This window comes from Cryptotermes secundus, unplaced genomic scaffold, assembly GCF_002891405.2.
Source record: "Cryptotermes secundus unplaced genomic scaffold, Csec_1.0 scaffold49, whole genome shotgun sequence".
Lineage (NCBI taxonomy): Eukaryota > Metazoa > Arthropoda > Insecta > Blattodea > Kalotermitidae > Cryptotermes > Cryptotermes secundus.
In genome coordinates, this window is record NW_019744106.1 from 1,237,098 (window position 1) to 1,256,814 (window position 19,717).

The 19,717-nt window shown below is 41.7% G+C and overlaps 1 protein-coding gene across 3 annotated transcripts in view; it reads left to right on the forward strand.

Annotated features, from left to right (window-relative positions):
• Nucleotides 1–19,717, forward strand: part of LOC111874361 (nuclear pore complex protein Nup88) — a 323,760-nt gene that overhangs the window by 297,406 nt on the left and 6,637 nt on the right. Inside the window, exons 3-9 of one of the 3 annotated variants that reach the window (XM_023869806.2) lie at nt 294–419; nt 2,550–2,712; nt 12,407–12,525; nt 12,919–13,120; nt 14,316–14,479; nt 15,120–15,205; nt 17,579–17,841. In XM_023869806.2, coding sequence (XP_023725574.1) covers nt 294–419; nt 2,550–2,712; nt 12,407–12,525; nt 12,919–13,120; nt 14,316–14,479; nt 15,120–15,205; nt 17,579–17,841 — 1,123 coding nt within the window. The remainder of the gene's footprint in view (nt 1–293; nt 420–2,549; nt 2,713–12,406; nt 12,526–12,918; nt 13,121–14,315; nt 14,480–15,119; nt 15,206–17,578; nt 17,842–19,717) is intronic. The other 2 variants (XM_023869809.2, XM_023869807.2) reach the window with 2 other exon arrangements.

Consider the following 19,717-nt stretch of genomic DNA (forward strand, 5'->3'; position numbering starts at 1 on the left):
AGCGGCTAATAAAAATTGAAGGTGTAGAAGATAGGTTTAAAGAAATGGGGTGCTTTTCTTCAGAGTTTTCTGCACAATGTACGTATTTTTTCATCGTTTATATGCTCCCCTGTGTCATAATCACCAGTATTATGGCATATTTGCTCTCTTGCAGGTACTAACAGAACAGAAACTTTTCAATCCCCCCCAGTCTTAGTAGGGCTTAGTTGTGACATGAACAGCTTTGGATATTGGGTTCTGTCAGCTTTTCTCTGTGCTTCCTGCTCAAGGCGTAACTTTTCGGATTGTTGCAGGTGTCGTGTGCTGGACGGAAGGTTCTTCCTGTGCGGCCCTCACATAGAAGTGAGACAGGTCCGCTGGCACCCTGGCTCGCGCACCGATTCCCTTCTCTTGGTGCTCACCTCAGAGAACTTCTTGCGGTAAGTTCTTACCTGTCTCGAGAGTTAACATAGTCCTAATGAGGAGATTCATGACTTGTGGGCATTGCTGTTCGCCCGGTAATGTTAGAGAAATGAAAACAAGCAAGGGGAGATAGATATGTAGATGAGACGTGTAGGACGCACGAGATATCAACTGTAACCGGAATATCGAAGTGGAAGAGATCACATGAGAAACTTAGGCACGGATGCAAGGATACGACATAATGTTAAAATGGGCCTAAGCAAAATAGGATACGAGAGGATGGAATACATACAAATGCCCTTGTAGAATGTCTTTGTGACGAAGATAAAGAACTTTCTGGTTCCATAAAAGCATCGGATTTTCCTAATCGGCTGAATAATTTATAACTTTTTAAGAAGTACCCTGTGCCCAACTTAGAGTGTATTGGTTGGGTAATTAGTTCGTTTGTTCGCTTATTAGGCGTAGTTAGAAGGACACCTGTAACGTGGTCTTATTTTGACATTCTCCTGAACTGTATGAAAAACGCCACAAAGCAATTTTCCGGCCAACATCTGAACCAAGTACCTCCAAAGTCAGAATCCTTGTCTTGATGGCAGTTTCACAGTAAACGTGTACTTACGTACAGACATGAAAACAGAGTACCAAGTGGAGGCAGACCAAAGATGTACAGTTATTTTTAGACGGGGTTTGGACTTGGGAGGCACTCTGCTACAAGCCGGAAGGTCGCGGGTTCCATTCCTGACATGTTTATTGTTTTTTTTTTCAATTTACCTAATCCTTCCACTCGCACCATGGCTCTGTAGTCGACTCAGCCTCAGACAGAAATGAGTTCCAGGAATCTTCCTTGGAGGGGGAGGGGGGTTAAAGGGCGGCCGGCACGTAAGGCTGACAACCTTACCGCCATCTGTGAGTCGATTGTCTAGAGAAAATGTGGCAGCCTCGACGTCTTACAATCTTATGGGCCTTCACGGCCTGTTACAGGGATAGCTTTACCTTTTACGGGGTTTGGACGTGACTGTCGGAAGTTGCCGCGCGACAGAACCTGTAGTTCACAGGTTCCTAAATATCTAGGGTCTGACTGAGCGCCTTGTATTGCAGGTATATCAGAACACGTAAACTTCATCCATTCACTCCATGAAACAGAATGGCCTTCATTTTTCCTACCTGTAGTTATTTAAGAACGATTTTTCGGTATTGTGGCTATACTCGTATAACGTGAGATTGTATGATGACAGATGAATGGTGAGTTGGAAAGGATTCGGTAGGAAGTAGTAATGATTTGATCGAGGCACGGTCCCAGCATTTTCCGTGAGGAACTGAGGAAAGCCACGAAAGACAGTCAAGATGGCTGGTGTCTTCGCCGAGATTTGAGCCGAGAGCCTTCCGAATACAAGTGTAGAGCGTTACATATAGACCAGCCTTTTCTGTGAGTCCTTGCAATGCTGATAGTCGTTCAGATAGTCAAAATATCACCAATCCTTTTGGAACCTGTACGTGTTTTACTGCCACTGAAATCCATTCCACACCCTCACACCCTGTTTAAGCTAAGGCGTGACGACCGGGACTAATGCTGCTGCTTCATCATATCCCCATGCGGTAAAGCGGACGGAGCGTGAAACTCACTACTGTCTATCCATTGTCTAGATCCATAATACTTAATCTGTTTATATGCGGTGGTTAGGCAGTATATCTTAAGGCTCCGATCGCAGCTGAAAGTCGCACGCGCCTTCATCACCGCTAAGCATCCTCCGTGTCGCAGTAATTGAAACTTACGGTGGCCACGTATGATTCCGCTCAACTGCGGCCAACTTGAGTAGCTGGGCAACTTACAGAAAATAATATTGTAGTTTTCTGTGTTTGCATTTATAGTGATTGTATATTTAGATACTGGCGCTTCACAAGTTTCATTTCCGTAAGCATCTTTTGGTTTATGAAAGATTGAGTTTTTCCGGCGGTGACTATGAAGAAAGCAGTCTTCTGGGGTGTGGCGCCGTGGAGATATTGTGTTAACCGACGTTTCGGAGGAACGTATTGCCTCCATCTAAACGGTGCCACATCCCAGAAGACTGCAGTCTTCATTTTCTGATTTAATTCACTGCTGTATTATACTGTATATGAGAATGCGGAACTTGATGTTGTACCCACAGACTCTACGAGACTGGCAGCAATGAACCGCAGCTTCAACAGGTGTGGCCGCTGGGTCGCCAGCCCACCGCAGCTCTCAGCAGTGGACCCCGCCTCCCATTCCTTGTGGGGCTCGGGGACACGGCAGTTGATTTTGATTTTGCTCCACCTGTGCCTTCAGAAAACGTGAGTTACACTGCTTATATTAATCTGGTCCCACAAGTGCAAAGTGGCTTTTTGAAAGGGACGAAGATAGCGCTGGCAGATTTAGTGGTGGCTGAGGTATGTTCGAGTATATTTGGTATCTTTCTGAGAAAAGTTATTAAACAACATATTATTATTATTATTATTATTATAACAGGGATAGCGTAGTCGGTATAGCGACTGGTTACAGGCTGGACGACGGAAGTTTCGGAGTTCGAGTCCCGGTAAGGTCAAGAATTTTCTCTTCTCCACATCGTCCAGCCGGCTCTGGGGCCCCCCCCGCCCTCCTCTCCAATGGGTACTGGGTGCTCTTTCCCCGAAGGTAAAGCGGCCGTGGCATGAAGCTGACCACTCATCTCCAACTAGTGCTGAGGTCAAGAAAATGTGGATCTGTACCTCCATTCCCCCCACACGCCTTCATGTCGTACTGCTTAATTAGTTGAGCACAGGGACAAGTTTACCTTTATTATTTTCTGTGTTATTGTTGGATTGTAAGATTTTGGGCTTTCACGGCAGTGACTATGAAGAGAGCCGGTTCTCACGGTCTCTTCGCTTGCGGATTTCTTATATTTTTCCTTCTACCCTGAAGATGGAGGCGATACGTTCCTCCGAAACGTCGGTTAACACCACATATACACGGTGCCAAATCCCAGAAGACTGCTTTCTTATTGTTGGATTCTTTTCAGCGCGGTAGTAGGCACGTAGCTGCTGCTGTTATGTTGTTATTACTAGCATTAATCGCAAAACTGAAAGCACTGCATGGGAGGCCTACACGTAGACAGAAAAATAATATTAGAATTGACATTAAACACGCAGAATGCGGGCTGAATTCATTTGCATCTTGATAAGAACCAATACCGACGCCGCAGGAGCAACACGACAAGTAATGCGCTCAAACAAATATCTCTTATAAATGAATGACGATTTATGGAACGACACAAACATATTTTAATTTGAAACTAATTCATTTTAAATACATTGTAAGGGTTTTGGCGAGACAAACAGTTGCCTGATGATGGCCGCTTACGGCCGAAACATGTAGCAAAGAGGAGGAGTAAATGAAAAATAAAGTTACATCTGAGACGTAAGTATGTGTGTGTACACTTTTGATAAAGTTTTTTTCAACAAGATTGCCGCCATTTTTAATAGGAAGAAATCTTTAACGTATATTTTGTGGAATAGGAGTATACTTTGACGAGCCGCATTCGGCCCGTGGATCGCTAGTTGGATAACCCAGGTTCATACAGGACCTTCAATTTATGATGCACCGAGTGTCACAGTTTCTTGGCCGCTGAACTGGGTGTATCGGAGACAAGACCAGCTTGCGGCGGCACCGCAGCGTCACATAATGGAAACTCAGTACTGCTACGTAGGCCTGCGTTCTTTTCCTAGGAGCAGGCCGCGCCATAGCTCAAGCGGTTAGTCGCTGGCTTCCCACCGCGGCGGCCTGGGTTCGATCCCGGATCTGGTCAAATGGGATTTGTGGTGGAGAAAGTGGCGCTGGGGCGGGTTTTCTCCGAGTACTTCGGTTTCCCCTGCCAATCTTCATTCCACCAAATTCTCCATCATAATCACACGGAGCAGGTGCAATAGGCCAATCAGTGGCCGCCGTGCCGATTGGACCCAGCTGAACTCCACCCCCCAGGAGTTGTTCCTAGGAGTTGTTTTAAACGATAAGATGATGTTCAGTTTTATGTATAGTAGTGTCACGTGTTGGGTGTATAACGCGACAAATAATTTCACGCCGTGCTGGATATAGCGAATTTTATTTCACACTCGCTCATAGCATCACACAATTTACAATCTCACAACTACTGCTACCTGCAGTATTACAATTACTTGGCCTGCGAAGGCTAGACTACAACTGAAAGGTTGGCTGCCTGGCTAACTCGTAACTATCTCGTAAACTAAAACTGTGAATAGTCTTCGCTGCTCCATATTTAGCCTCGTTCCGGACAACACAGAAAACAGCCACGTAATAGGCACCACTGTTGTCTGGCGCCGTGTCACGTCACCGCGGGGAGAGGGGCGGGGTGTTGACTTACCTATTACCATAGTAAAGACAGCGTTCCGATGCCGCCACGTACCGCTGGGGTGGGAGGGGGTGTCCTCCATTGCGCAACATGTCACAGTAGGGTTTATGTCAGAATTATCGAAATAAAATTCGCCCTACAGCTTCCAGCAAAAATCATGATCGCTTCGTTTAAATATTGCGTAAAAAGTGAACTTATAATGAAATAATTTCTACCTGTCTGCATTAAATGTAGTATGTAGACCTGCATGGTATGTCATATTGTCACCAGATGGCACTGAAGTTAACTTCACAGTCGCGTGTTTTCGTTTTAACTATGCTGAAGCCCAGAAACGAGACCACCTGTAAATTGGCTCTTGAAACACAAGGACAATCGTTTAAAAATTCAGAGTTTGATTCACACAAAAGACCAGAGCCGCTGTTCAGTGCAGTCACTTGGGCTTTTATATTGCCTGGTTAATCCACTCTTTTACTGAACACAAATGAATAAAAAGCGTACAACAGGAAGCTTAATGAATGCTAACGCCGATGGTAGTAATTGGAACATTTGAGTTCCAATAGAGTGGAGGTGCTGGCAAGTGAGCTGGACTTGAAGAGTAGCCCTTTTTTCATGTGTGTGTTGGCTCGTAGTATTTTATTTCATCTGCGGCGGCTCCCGTGTTGGTTACAGAGTAAACAGGGAGCATGTGTCGCCCACCCCCACCCCCACTAACCAGCGTACGATCAGGCCCAGCTGTTGCCCTTGGGGTATCTATCACCACACCACACCATTCACACCACTGTCACTTGTGTTATTGATGGGAAAACAGTTCGTTCCATGCTCGCAGATACGAGATAAAAAGGGAGAGTTGATCGCTTTTTTATTATTTAACCGAATTTAATGTTTGTGTTTCTGTGAACTGCCTAGGTCTATTTGATTGAATTTTTATGCACGAGTGATGCTAATTTTCGCTGTTATTTTTAAATACCTCCAAAGTAGCGTTTGAATTCGACCTGCCTAAATGTTTACGATTACTTTATAGGGATATTACTTGCCTTCCTTTCTCACTATTCCTAGTTTCCAAAATTTCCGGTTTAAAACTAAGTATAATTGTATAAATATATACCTGTATTTACGAAGCTTGTATAGATGACAGTCAAAACTGCAAAACTGGACGAAATGTGCTGTCTGCTGGGATGTGACACTTTGTATTCTGGCAGAAATTTACCGACGTTTCGGAGGAATATAACGCCTTCATTTCCCTTGTTGAAAATATGCTGAGAATGCAAGCCAGCACTGTGCTTGACTCTTGATTGCTTACTCGGCGCGACTCTGCAGATTAGTCCGTAAGCGAACTATATCGACCGAGCGACCGCCGCTTGTCGGCGAAGTTAGTGCCAACTTTTGCGGATAGAGTGTGTCCTGTGGTCAGCGCAACGAATCCACACGGCCGTTAATTTTGGATTTCTAGATCGGAGCCGCTATTTCCTTGAAACAGCTCCTCAGTTATCCTCACGAGACTGAGTGGACCCCGTTCCAGATCCACTACTTCTCAGAAAAATATCTGGTAGCGCCGGGAATCGAACCCGGACCTCTGGATCTGTAGCTAGGAACGCTGACCACTAGACCACAGAGTATGGTTTCTTTAAACCACTCAAGACGAAATCTGCTATCACTTGTGAAGAAAACTTTTGCGGCAACTATAAATCTCTGTGGATTTTTTCTATCTTACGCATATTTAATTTTTATTGATCGTTAAGTATTGCGGAATTAGCGTACAGGAATTGTTTCGTGCTTTTTTTTTTGTGTGCTTCATACTTAATCTGTTTAATTTTTGTCCAGAACTAGTCCATTTATTTCTCTTCTTATGCAGTTGAAAACTCTGCCCAGTCTCCATTCCATTTTCTTACCTCTGTTCGCCGCATTCGTAACTAACACTTCGGCTTTCGTATGTGTCGGGTATTCAGTTTCCTGCGCTCCTCAGATTCCCATTACATGTTGCTTTGCGCATGCGTGGTTGGTCTCAGTAAGATTTACATTTTCATGTTAATGACCTTCTACGCGAGCTTCGTGGAGGTTAGGTTTCCAGTGGAATTATATGTAGCAACAACTTCCTACACCGCATTTATTGTACACCCGATACCAACCGCACGTGGTGGCGTAGTTGGTTGAGGCACTATGCTACAATCCGGAAGGTCGCGGGTTCGAGTCCCGATGAGGTTATTGGATTTTTTCAATTGACCTAATCCTTCCAGCCACACTATGGCCCTGGGGTCGACTCATCCTCTAACAGAAATCAGTACCAGAAATTAATTAAATAATTTTCCTGTGGAGTAACGCGCGGTCGCCGCGTAAGGCTGACAACCTTACCGCCATCTTTGAGCCGATTGTCTAGCAAATGTGGGACCCTCAGCGCCTCACAACCCTATGGCCCTTCACGGCCTGTTACAGGGATTGCTTTACTTTTTACTTAATAACTGGCTTAATGCTGTAGTGATAAGATTTTGCTTCAGTAACGAACTGGCTTCTGATGTCGCAATGATAAGCTTAGCTTCGGAAATACAGTAGTTTAATGCTACAGTGATAAGCTTTTTCTTCTGTAATAAATGGCTTCGTTCTTCCGTGATAAGCGTTTCCTTCCGTAACAGATTGACTTAATTCTGCAGTGATAAGGTCCCGTCTCACTGGTAAAGTAAAAGTTGCAGTGCTGAACTTTATGTTGCTGTTTTCCCTCTGTACCGTCTATTCCTTCTTGTGAATGTCGAGTCTTGTATACATATGGCAGCGGTTTCTCTTTATCTGCGAGATATAGGAATTGGATCTCAGTTTCACCATAGCGCCATGGCGGCAAAGCGGCGCCAAGTGAACCATATTCATTTTCTCACTGATTAGCCATGCAACACACGAATTCCGAAATCGTTATTGGAAAATCTTTGTGTGCTTGTTCGCCGTAGAGACTCGGCGAGAAAAAGTCAATTCCCCGCAGTTTGCGCTCGTCCTCGCAGTCCAGACATTGCCGTCTGCGTCACTGCTTTCTTCATAACTCCATCGATATGCAGTAGAGGTTAGTAGATTTATTTATTTGTGCTCCTTTGCTCCCTTCGCATTACTAGGGTTTCGTGGACTGGAAACTTGGGCTTCTTCTGTTCTATCGCTTTCCATTAGCGCTGTGCTAATTTTAACAGATTCGCACATTTACATCTGTTTACGGTCAAGTCAAAACTAAAGATAAAAATTCTGTGGTTGAGTCATACCCTCTTCGCGTTGTATGTGTTATAGTAAGAGAAGCAATTGCTTCCTTTTTCTGTGTACCTTCTTCCAATAATGAATAAAATTACGGTCATGAGTAATTTAGATCTCCACTCTCCAAATATCTGAAGATGGAGGTGTACAAAATTGTAGATTTCACTGTTACTTTATATGGTTGTGAAACTTGGTATTTCTCCGTAAAGTAAGAGCCTTTGAATACAAGAAATAACAGAAACTATATTTATTTATTTATTTATTTATTCATTCATTCGTTAAACGAAGATGTCACTATCACAGATTATGTACAGCCAAATGGTAGGATGAACTCTCGTGGCCTTTAGTCCGCAAGCAAACTATACCGACCGAGCGACCGCCGCTTGTCGCGTCGTCAGCACAACGGATTCCCACGGCCGTTAATCTGGTTTTCTAGACCGGAGCCGCTACTTTTCCATTCAAGCAAGCCGGAAGGTCGCGTGGTTCGATTCCCGACGAGGTCATGTTTTCCAGTTAATCCGTCCAGCCGCACTACAGCATTGGGTTCGACTCAGCCTCTAACAGAAATGAGTACCAGGAATTTTCCTGGGGGTAGAGGGCGGCCGGCGCATAAGGATGACAACGTGACCGCCATCTGTGAGTCGATTGTCTAGAAAATGTGAGAGCCTCTACGTCACACCACCCTGTGGGCCTTCACGGTCTGTTACAGGGATAGCTTTACCTTTACCTCAGATCCCCTTGCCTTCAGATTTTCTGACAAGAATGTTGTATGCATTTCTGTTTTCTCTCATGAGTGGTAAATACCTCGCCTTCTCGTTCCACCTCATTTTATATTTTGCTCACACACTACCTTCTACTCCACTCGTCTGCACCGCCTGACAACTGACCCACTAGTGCTCATTTTATCTGAACGTAATTCGTAGCGAAAGGTTTCGATTCTTCAGAGGCGACCTTGACAGTCTTCGTGCGTCGGATTGGTTCCCGAACGTTCCAGAAGGAGGTTCTCGCCGGTTAGATTGAACTGGAGGCTCGTGCATTGCAGGCGCGATTCCCTCGCGCTCCGTTCCCTCAGTGGCAGTGTACAGCGCCTCCCTGTCACTTATACACGTATGTACAAGCTACAAGAAACACTGTGTATGTACGGTGTGACTGTGTTACAGATCAGCAGTTTTCGAATAGGACCTATAGCTCTCGCCGCAACTTACTGAATGAAATCTTCTTGGGCTATAAACCGTGTGAAGATGGCCATAATATCCTAAGTTTCGGAGACCGTCTGTCTTTCCATCGTCAGGGGCTTAATCCCCTATCGGCTTATTGCCCGATAAAACTTTACCAATTCACCTAGTTCAGCTTGTATACAGTGTCTCGTATGTTGATATATTCACACCTAGTTGTGTTTTTCATTTATGTAATTATTGTTTCATACGTTTCGAAAAAGTTTAGCATATTAAAATCATTTCACGCACAATAAATTGTAAGAATGGCGTACTGAATATTAAGATTAAAAATCACTATTCTAACAAGGCGCAGTATGTAACGAATACAGAACAGGTATTAAAAGTACCGAGGCTTGAACAGTTTCATTCACACAGACCGTCAAGGTGACAAATCAGGGCCGAACACTGCTATCGGCCGCGCCATAGCTCAAGAGGTTAGTCGCTAGCTTCCCACTGCGGCGGCCCGAGTTCGATCCCGTGTCTGGTCAAGTGGGATTTGTGGTGGACAGAGTGGCGCTGGGGAGGGTTTTCTCCAAGTACTTCGGTTTCCCCTGCCAATATTCATTCCACCAAATTCTCCATCATCATAATCACCTGGGGCAGGCCACAATAGGCCAGTCAGTGGCCGCCGTGCCGAGTGGACCCAGTTGGACTCCACCACCCACGAAGCGAATTTAAAAAAATTAACACTGCTATCACCACAGTTTGTTATTGGCTTTTTAAATGTGGTTAGGAACATTTTCAGCTTCAGGACGTCCCGACACAACGGCTGACGAACATTGACACAGCTCTGAAGAAGTACTGTTCGTTGTTCATTCATCAGGGCACAACGTGGTTAACTCCAGGGCGCTCCTTTTGATACTGGGCCTGAGTTCAACTGCCGTCACAGGACAGAACAGAGATTCGTCAGGCATCTGTGCTGTAATGTAGCTGCAGCACCGATCTCGGTTTTTCTGGCGTCTTAAGATCATATGCACCTTTAACTGCCAGTTGTTCTCATCGGTATTTCTTACTTACTTACTTATTTACTTACTTAATCCGTTCCTCTTGCACCTTTACGGTGTCGATGTTTTTTTTTTCTTCATTTTTGATCATTTTACAGACGATAGGACTCCTTGAACCAGTGATCAGCTCGTCGAAAGGCCTGTATCTAAACATAAGACAACACACACACAGAATAAACACATCCTTATATCAAACATCCATGCCTTGTATGGGATTCGAACCCATGATCCCGGGTTCCGAGCGAGCGAAGACAGTACATGCCTTAGACCGCCCAGCTACCGTGACCGGCTAGTATTAATAACTTATTTTACATGGTATGAAGAAAATATTGTAATCCAAGAGCAAAAAATAATGGCTGAATGAATGAATAAATAAATAAGAACGTTTAAAATCAATCCTTGTGCACGTTCTCGCTGTTTTGTTTTACGGTGCCCGAAATCAGGTTTTACAAAATATTGTCACTCTCCCAAGATGGATACTGGGAGAGTGGCTTTAAGTAGGCCACGACCACAAATACCTGTATGCTCAGCGCTCATTTTTACCTTACGATCTCATGCATCACTGTATAACTTCTGCGGCTGACTTAACTAAATTGAATTATCTGGGAACCAATCAGTTGGCCTAGTCTTCAAATATAGCTTATATTATGTCTGGTAGTACGTTTGTTACACTTTGTAACGTAAGTTGTTTGTCACTATTAATATAGTCCGAAGCAATTGCAGCATCCTACTTAAGGAGTCTGGAGAGGAGCTTAACATTTAAAACAAGTGGACAAATTCACAGAAACATTCGAAAAATATCGGTTAATCAAGTGCACGCTCATTTGATTCACCCAGTTTTTTTTTCAAGAACAGTCTAACCCGCTGTTATAATTTCCGTATTATCACGAATCATTTTAAATTCAATCTTCATTGCTTGGTAGTTGACAGAAAAGTGTGCTTGAAATAGCTACTTGCTGTCCTTTACTACAAAATCGAATTTAAACAACTTACAGCAGTGGCTAATAAATTCTGGTGATAAAAATTACGAAGTTCTTATTAATCTTTTCAAATAATTACCTGCAGGTTGTTTATAGCATTGTTGAGTAAATAGTAGATAAATATGATTAAATATGCCGGCGTTGTGTGGACAGTGACGCAACTGCTCTAACATTACTCATAAACAGTTCATTCTATCAATCGTTCGAGATCATTATACCTTTAAATTGAGACATATGAGTACAGAGTTTGAACCAGGTGAAGAAATTTTTTAATTTACTGAAACTTATTACTCTGAAATAATTTGAACAATAGACACACGGCATAATGTTTGAGATTAGACAGTATGACATGACACGCGAACATGGGTCCCTGGGGCAAGTCCTTCAGGAAGGAAGAGATTTTCAGCACCATTAATTCCATACGCCGGTACTTTCGAATGTATTAATCTCTGAAATATTTTCTCTAATTGATTGCTTCAGTAACTTTTCCTTCTTCAATTTCCATTGGGGAGGAAATAGAAATGGCAATTTCCAGATCTTTGAAGCAATAACAAAAGGAACTCCCTGGCTTTTTTATATCAGGAAGTTAACCCCATTTCTCTTTTATGCAGTTTCTAACCGGTCTTCTTTACGCCGATTTATTCGTTAGAAACTTCGAATTTAACTTCCAGGCACGTCATCTGTGTGCGGGGTGATAGGAGCAAGAAGGAGCCAATATGAATTTTATATAATGGGACGTCCATAAAATGAGTACCTTAATAAGAAGTGTCAGCGAAGTAGTTATGTCCTGCTGCACACATTAACTGCGAAATGAACTAATACAGTTTTACGTCATATGTTGTTCTAATTTAAAAAGACTGTCTACTTTAAAATTCCATTATCATCATATTCATTAATGCCGTAATACGTTGCAAATTTCATATATAAATTGTATGGTCGAGTAACCACGTTTGTGTTCCCGTCATAGGCCTTCTTCTGCAACCTCGTTTAAAAATAATTAAATGGAGTTACAACTTTTTACAGGGAGCCATATTTCTTGTTTCTAAGATTAATTGTAGTCCTATGTGGAATAGTACTACTACTATACATTGGGATGTGTAGTTGTTGATGTGATCGTAACAGTGTCCAGGAGATGGCGGTAGTGGACACGTACATACCAGCGCCATCATACGAACATTTGTTGAACTAATGGTGGTACGAGGATGTTTATCTGATTCTAGGAAGATCCAAATGGTGGAGCAAGTTCTCGGATGGATTCAAGCGCCATCATTTGGCCCGTCCTTGTATTACGTGGCAATGGCGAGGTGTATTCTGTGACGTCACCAGTAACAGCCGATAGGTGAGGGTTTTTTTTACCCAATGTTTGAATGTAGTAATACCAATTCATATCTCCGGAGATAGACTCCATCCTCCGGAAAATTGTTGTAAGTAAAAAAATATGATGGATAATGTTCAAAGGAGAAATAATTACATAAACCTTAAACTTCCCCTTCACTACTGCCTTGTAATATAGTCCTCTGATGCATTCAGGTCACATCATACACTGAAGCAAAGAGGGTTTGCATTTTTTTAATTTCTACTCAGTATGTCATTATGTTCATGAAATTTATGGGTGTTTCAGTCTTGGCCCAGACCTTCCCCAATACTGAATTCAACCCTGTGATAGCAAATATTTTAATCTAGTTCCAGATGTTTTAACCCACTCTCTAAGGAGAATAATTCCCAATGCTAGTTGCAGTTCTGAGAAGCCCATATTGCATGGACCACTGTTCATGTACCCTCCTGCAGATGACAACTACGGAGTGGACGCTTGTTCCATCCTGTGCTTGCAGTGTGTGCCACCAGTCGTGGTAATAGCCACCTGTTCTGCTACCTTGTACCACTGTGTGCTGCTGACAGGTGCTGAGGATGATGAAGACAACCATGATAAAAGGGTGAGTTAGCATGTCGCACAGTTTCAAGGGAAAAAGTGCTAACAGTATGTGAATGTATGAAAATATTACTCTTACTTAATTAAATCTTGGAAAATTTCTAAACATTCACACTTCTAATATTTAACTTTAATTCAGTAACATAAGAGGTCAAACAGTTCCATCCAGTGTGACTAGTAAAGATTTTTCTTATTTCAGTCCTTCCCTTACATGTTTTGGTCTTTACAGACCATCCTCAGAGGGACACCAATACAATCGAAAGCCACTATTACAAAATGTTTTTGAAGGTTAAAATATATACATGTAATGTTTATAAAATACAATGGATACAGAATTTAAAGTTTTTAACAACTACAGTGGCTGTCTTAATGTGTTAAAATATTTGCAATTAGTGTGTTAAGATTTTTGTTGGAAATTATAAAACAAGTTGGTTTCTGCCCTATTTATTATTTCTTCTCTTGTAGGAAGCCAAATGGCTGCTGCCTTGTAGTTCTTGAGAAGAGGATTCTTTAAAGTCATCCTGTATGTATTTGTGGCACGCTGTTGTATAACAACACAGCACACCACGAACCAACTTGGTTTATAATTTCCAACAAATATCTTAACACACTAATTGCAAATATTTGCAAATATATTAAGACAGCCGCTGTAGTTGTTAAAAACTTTAAATTCTGTGTCCATTGTATTTTATAAACATTAGATGTATATATTTTAACCTTCAAAAACATTTTGTAATAGTGGCTTTCGATTGTATTGGTGTCCCTCTGAGGATGGTCTGTAAAGACCGAAAAATGTAAGGGAAGAAGGATTAAAATAAGAAAAATCTTTATTAGTCACACTGGATGGAACTGTTTGACCTCATATGATATTGTTAGTGTGACGGACCAGAATGAAACAAATCAAATTTAATTCAGTAACATCATACTGATATTTTCTTGAAGCGAACCAATTATTTAAGTAAATTAGTTAACTTAATAAAACCATAACTGCTGATGGCAGTTATTTATGATTAATACACTTCGTTGAAACGTCTGAGGTTCATGCTGTACTGTTTGCACTTACAGGCAGCCATATTATAATCTTGTGCCTCATATGAAGTCTGAGGAGAGGGTTTCCCCACCACCACCATCCACCTCCAATTTAGTCCCATCACGTCTTCTCTCTTCTCTTGTTTTACTGATTGTGTTTTGTTTGACAGTCATCTTGGTCACAATATGGATCTACCTACAACCTTCATACACCTGATGTTGCACTGTATGTTTTTGAATCAGTTGAACTAGAACTGGGATTGGCGCTTGATGATGACGATGACACATATACATGTCCCATTTATCTGCATCATGACAGCGGGACAGTTTCACGGTATGCTGATTTTTGTAACATGAAACTTGACTGGAAAAGTAAAACTTTAATATATGGACAGGTCTTGATTTAAATGTAACTTATACAGGGAAGTTCTTACCTTTGTTGACTGGTTCACAGCACTGCACTTTACAGCAACCCGTGCACTGCTGGCTGCAAGGTGCATACAAATGTTCCGATGAATTAGTATGCCTGGTGGCCAATAACATTTGGAATGAAGGGGAGTTATTAATTTTGTGTACTGCTTGCATAAATTTCAAAGAATTATGTCAACGTTTGACAACCCCAGATTATACACTACCATACTCAGTCCTTGCATGAAAACAAGAAGAATACTGGAAATTTACCCTTTCGCTTTGTATAATTTTCTGATAATTTTCCTGAAAATAATGCAATTTTAAGGCAGAAATTTTAAGAAGTGCAAAAAAAAAAATTTTATAGCCCAGTGAATGAAGTTGAATGACACAGCAAAAGGATGAGATTACCTCTTAATATGCAGTAGAGTCAAACGTCACACTGTTTGCTGATATATGCTTGTTTAACTTCAGTTGAATAGTGCAGGAGTAGTGTTAAAAGACTAAATAACGACTGGTTATATTTATACTGCTTTAAGGAATTGGATATTCTTGTATGTTTTCAGGTATTTTTGTACCCATGATACTGGAGTCCATATGATGTCCCTCCCATTTATTGTGCATCTGGAGGAATTTTCCAGATCTCACGATGGTAAGTTATCACATGGAACCATATCATTTATGTTACATGAAATTTGTTTAACCTTTATTGTCTGTGCGTTGCACAGTTGTGCTAATGCATGCACCTATTCAGCAGACCCAGTGTAGCATTTACTTAAACCTGTCCAGCAGTACCATGGTGATGGGAGGTGCAAGTTCAGACAGTAAAGGTTACACTACAGATTATGAAATACTGAATATGGAAAAAAAAAGAGGAAGTAGCATAATTAAAGATCAGTTGTTGACATGTTCATATGTATTGATTAATTCATTATATTCCAAATTTGGTATCAAAGTTGTAACATATACACTTTGTGTTTATTAGGCACCTGGTTGAGGTGCCTCATCTGAGGGCTCCTATCTCAGCCAAGATTTTTAGTGAATTTCCTCAATCTATTCGGTTAAATGCCAGGCCGATAGCTTCATAGTCCGTAATTCCTCTGTCCCATCAGCTTTTCATTTCACCATACATAACCATCTCTTCCCATCTAGTCAGTCAGTGCCTACCTACCATTCAGTGCTACAGCCCTGAGTGAGCCATGGCCTCCTCTACAACCAGCCTCCACAACAAATGCGTTCTGGTGCACCGCGCCCTTCGTCTTCCTCTCCGCTGATTACTATTATATTATTATTATTACGAAGAGGAAGGGCACAGCGCAATCGTTACTGGCCCTATTGTTGGTTCCCACGCTCCCCTAGATGGAGATGGGGTATCCAAGCTAGGAGGAGGCTTAGATAAAAACAAATACAATTTTAATAAAAAATATATAACAATACACAAATAACAAACGACACATTTGACCAAGAAACTAATACAAGCTCATTTAGAACAAAACAATTTCCCGTCGGCACCACTTGTGTCGACACTAGACATATTAGGACGTTAAACACTCAAGCTATACAAACACAAGTCTAATTCTGAAGAATACCAAACCAAATCTAATAACGCGCGTCGCAAGCGTTCAAGCAACGGCTTGCGACCGCGGGCAGTCCTTACCGGCCAGCCAGATAGCACCAAAAGGGAATTTAGAACAGCCCCAGCCGAAACCAATATTTTCCACAACAAACCTGCTGGCTAGTAACCGACCTTCCAAGTCAACTTGGTCTACACGACTGCACTGTACAATTCTCCCCTTCACGAGAGGGTACATGGGACCACATGACTGACGTCAGGATACTGCATAGTGGGGATGGAATCCGTCAAGGGAAACATGATGACATCATACGTGAGCGAGCTAAACCTTAGAACGGCTCACTGGCATATGAATGGATCCGCTCATGATTACCGAGGCTGGCTGCTAGGTTTCTGAACAAAATATTTGTACATGATAAGGTTGTTAGCCTCATGCTCAACCTCCTACCTGGAGGACCAGGGTATCTCTCTTAGTCACGACTCTACCCTTTGACCTTTCTGGCATGGGTGACCCTGCTGGTGGTTAAACTACTGCTGGAATAGCTCTTCAGTTCACAGAGTCACGCAAGCCCCACCACCCTGATAAGGTGGAGACACCTTTGGGCGAAGTTAGTCGGTACACTGTCATTAAATAATTCATGAACTTAGTTACCAATATTACATGTCAAGAAGACTGAATACTTTCTAACCTAAACTAAATAATTAGAATCATATTATACTTAAGCATCCTGTTGCACTCTACACGATAAATGATACAAACNAATTAGAATCATATTATGAGTATTGTGATTCCCAGTCATCAAATGAATATATGGTGAGCACAAATGTCTTTTACATGTTTCTAAACATGTTAATTCAGTGTAAACCCATTTAAGGTTTGTTTTGGGGCAGTGGATTGAAACACTAAACAGTAAAATCTTAAATGGGTAGGGGTTTGGTGTTGTAATTTTACTCTGAGGTTATTGACTTGGGATCATTGAAATTGAATATTAAATGCTGGAGACCCTTAAACTGAGAAAGAGATTAAATGGACGTTCTGCTGTGTTTAATCAGCTACATACTGCAGGCGTGTATGTACGGAAATTTAGTGATCACACTAACTCCAAAGAATTTTTTGCTTCTGCGCACATTTTTAAAGGATATGTCTTACAGTATCACATTGTGCTATACAGTTGTTTCCATTCATTGGCAATGTTTGAAATTTGTTTTGACACATTGCAGTATTTACATACCTTGAACTCTATAAACCTGTTTAATGTTCACCCTTTAAGAACTAACCTCATTTTTCAGGATACAGCATGTAACAAGAAACCTGATGAATTAAAAATTTTTCGTAAGGTTGCATGGGTTGATGTTTTGGCCATGTAAAGAAAAACTGAACATGATGTTATTAGATATGTTTTGGTTAATGGTGCCCCCAATAACAAACAGTTATTATTTTTGAAGACTCAGGTGTGTTTCCAGATTCTCCACCTCTGGAGCTTCTGAACCAGTCAAGTTCAGCTGAGTACCTCATCTGCACCCGCACCTCATCCTCATCCCCACTCTCGCCAATTCTGGGGCTGGCCATCACTTCACCTCCTCCAGCACTCATCACTCTACTAACTTCAGGAGAGGTGGTGAGCCTAAACCTGATGTCTGTTCCACTTCTGCTACCCCCATCTACAACAGTACTGAACAATGGAAAAGAAGAGTTATATTCACCTCTCAAAGTGGTAAGTTTGGGGTAAAGTTCAGCAGTTGGAATAATGTTCATTTATTCTAGGACATGTTTCTCAACCTTTTCTATATGGCATGATAGTAATTGGTTTGTTATACTCATATCAGTGCCAAGTTAAGGACTAAGTTTTGAAGCACTGCTTACATTGAAGGTGAAAGAGTCCCTGTTTTATGTGGTTAACAACAAAATTTGTAATAGAAAAACAGTTTGTTTTATTGTATCAAACGTTAATAATAAATACAACATCTAGATGCTATCATCTGTAATAAGTGTTCCGAAGTTTAAATGATTCAAAAGTGAATCATAATTATAAAGAATGTTGGACTCAGTAAATCAACTGTAACTTAAACATTTAATTTTCTCTCCCCACTCTCAGTTCATATATATATGGGGGCTGGGGCACTATGCTACAAGCCGGAAGGTCGTGGGTTCAAGTCCAGATGAGGTCTTTGGATTTTTTCAATTGACCTAATCCTTCCGGCCGCACCATGGCCCTGGGGTCTACTCAGCCTCTAACAGAAATGAGTACCAGGAATTAATTAAATAATTTTCCTGGGGAGTAAAGCGAGGCCGGTGCGTAAGGCTGACAACCTTACCACCATCTTTGAGCTAATTGTCTAGATAATGTGGGACCCTCAACGTCTCACAACCCTATAGGCCTTCAGGAAAGCTTTACTTACTTTACTTTACTTATATGGGGGCTATTCAGGAAGTAACATCCATTTATTTCAGGCAACTAATGTAGGAGCGGGTGAAAGCTCTGACATGCGAGGTAGTGTCACATGACTCATTGCCTTATAAACAATTACATAACTGGTCACCTAGTGTTTGTTCTTGTCTCTACAGAATGAGTTAGTATGTGTCATGTGATTGATACTCCAACCAGCTGAAAAATTTACGCTATTATCCACTTTCTTCATGCTAAAAACATGAGTGCTACAGAAGTCCATCATGAATTATGTGCGGTTTATGGTCAGAATGTAATGAGTAAGGAGCTGTAAGACAATGGTATAGAATGTTCAAAGATGGGTGAACAGCAAAGTGGTCGGCCATGTGTAGTGAGTGATGATCTTGTTCATAGTGTTGACCAAAAAATTTGTGAAAGACAGCACTTCACAATTTCATGAATTTTGTGTTGATTTCCACCTAGCTGAAAAATAAAAAGAGCATCAGTGTCAGTAAGGGTGGAGTGGATATCAAAAGCTTGGAAAGAGTGCCAGTCAGTATTATTTCAGAATCGTTCTTAAGTGCTGTTTGTCTAACAAGGAAGACGGGATGCATCATTCATTCATTCATCAGTAATCTGTCAAGACGACAGGTCCACAGTCTCTTCCAAAACAGTTCCTCCACTTGATGCGATCTAGAGCTTTCTCCTTCAAATGAAAATATCCTCTTCTGTCTCCAAGGTTATCCAGCATCTTCTTATGCCTTCTTCCTCATCTTCTGGTCAGTTCTATCCACCCCTCTATCTTTCCTCCAATAACTTCTTTTAGAAGGCAGTTACTGCGTAAGATATGACCAATCCAATTGGCCTTCCATTTTCTTATTTCATGTAGGATATTCCTCTGCTCACTGACTCTAAATAACACTTCTTCATTTCTCACATAATCGGTCCAACTGATCTTCTCCATCCTTCTCCAACACCACATTTCGAAACTTTCCAGATGTTTCTGATCTACTGCCCTAAGTGTCCATGTTTCATCCCCATACAAAGCAATGCTCCAAATATAGCATTTCACTAGGGTCTTTCTCAAATTTAAGTCCAATTTGCTGGTAAAAAGATTCTTCTTCTTGCTAAATGCAGCTTTTGCCATGGCAATCCTGGATTTAATTTCACACGTACACCTTCCATCATGTGTTAACAAGCCACC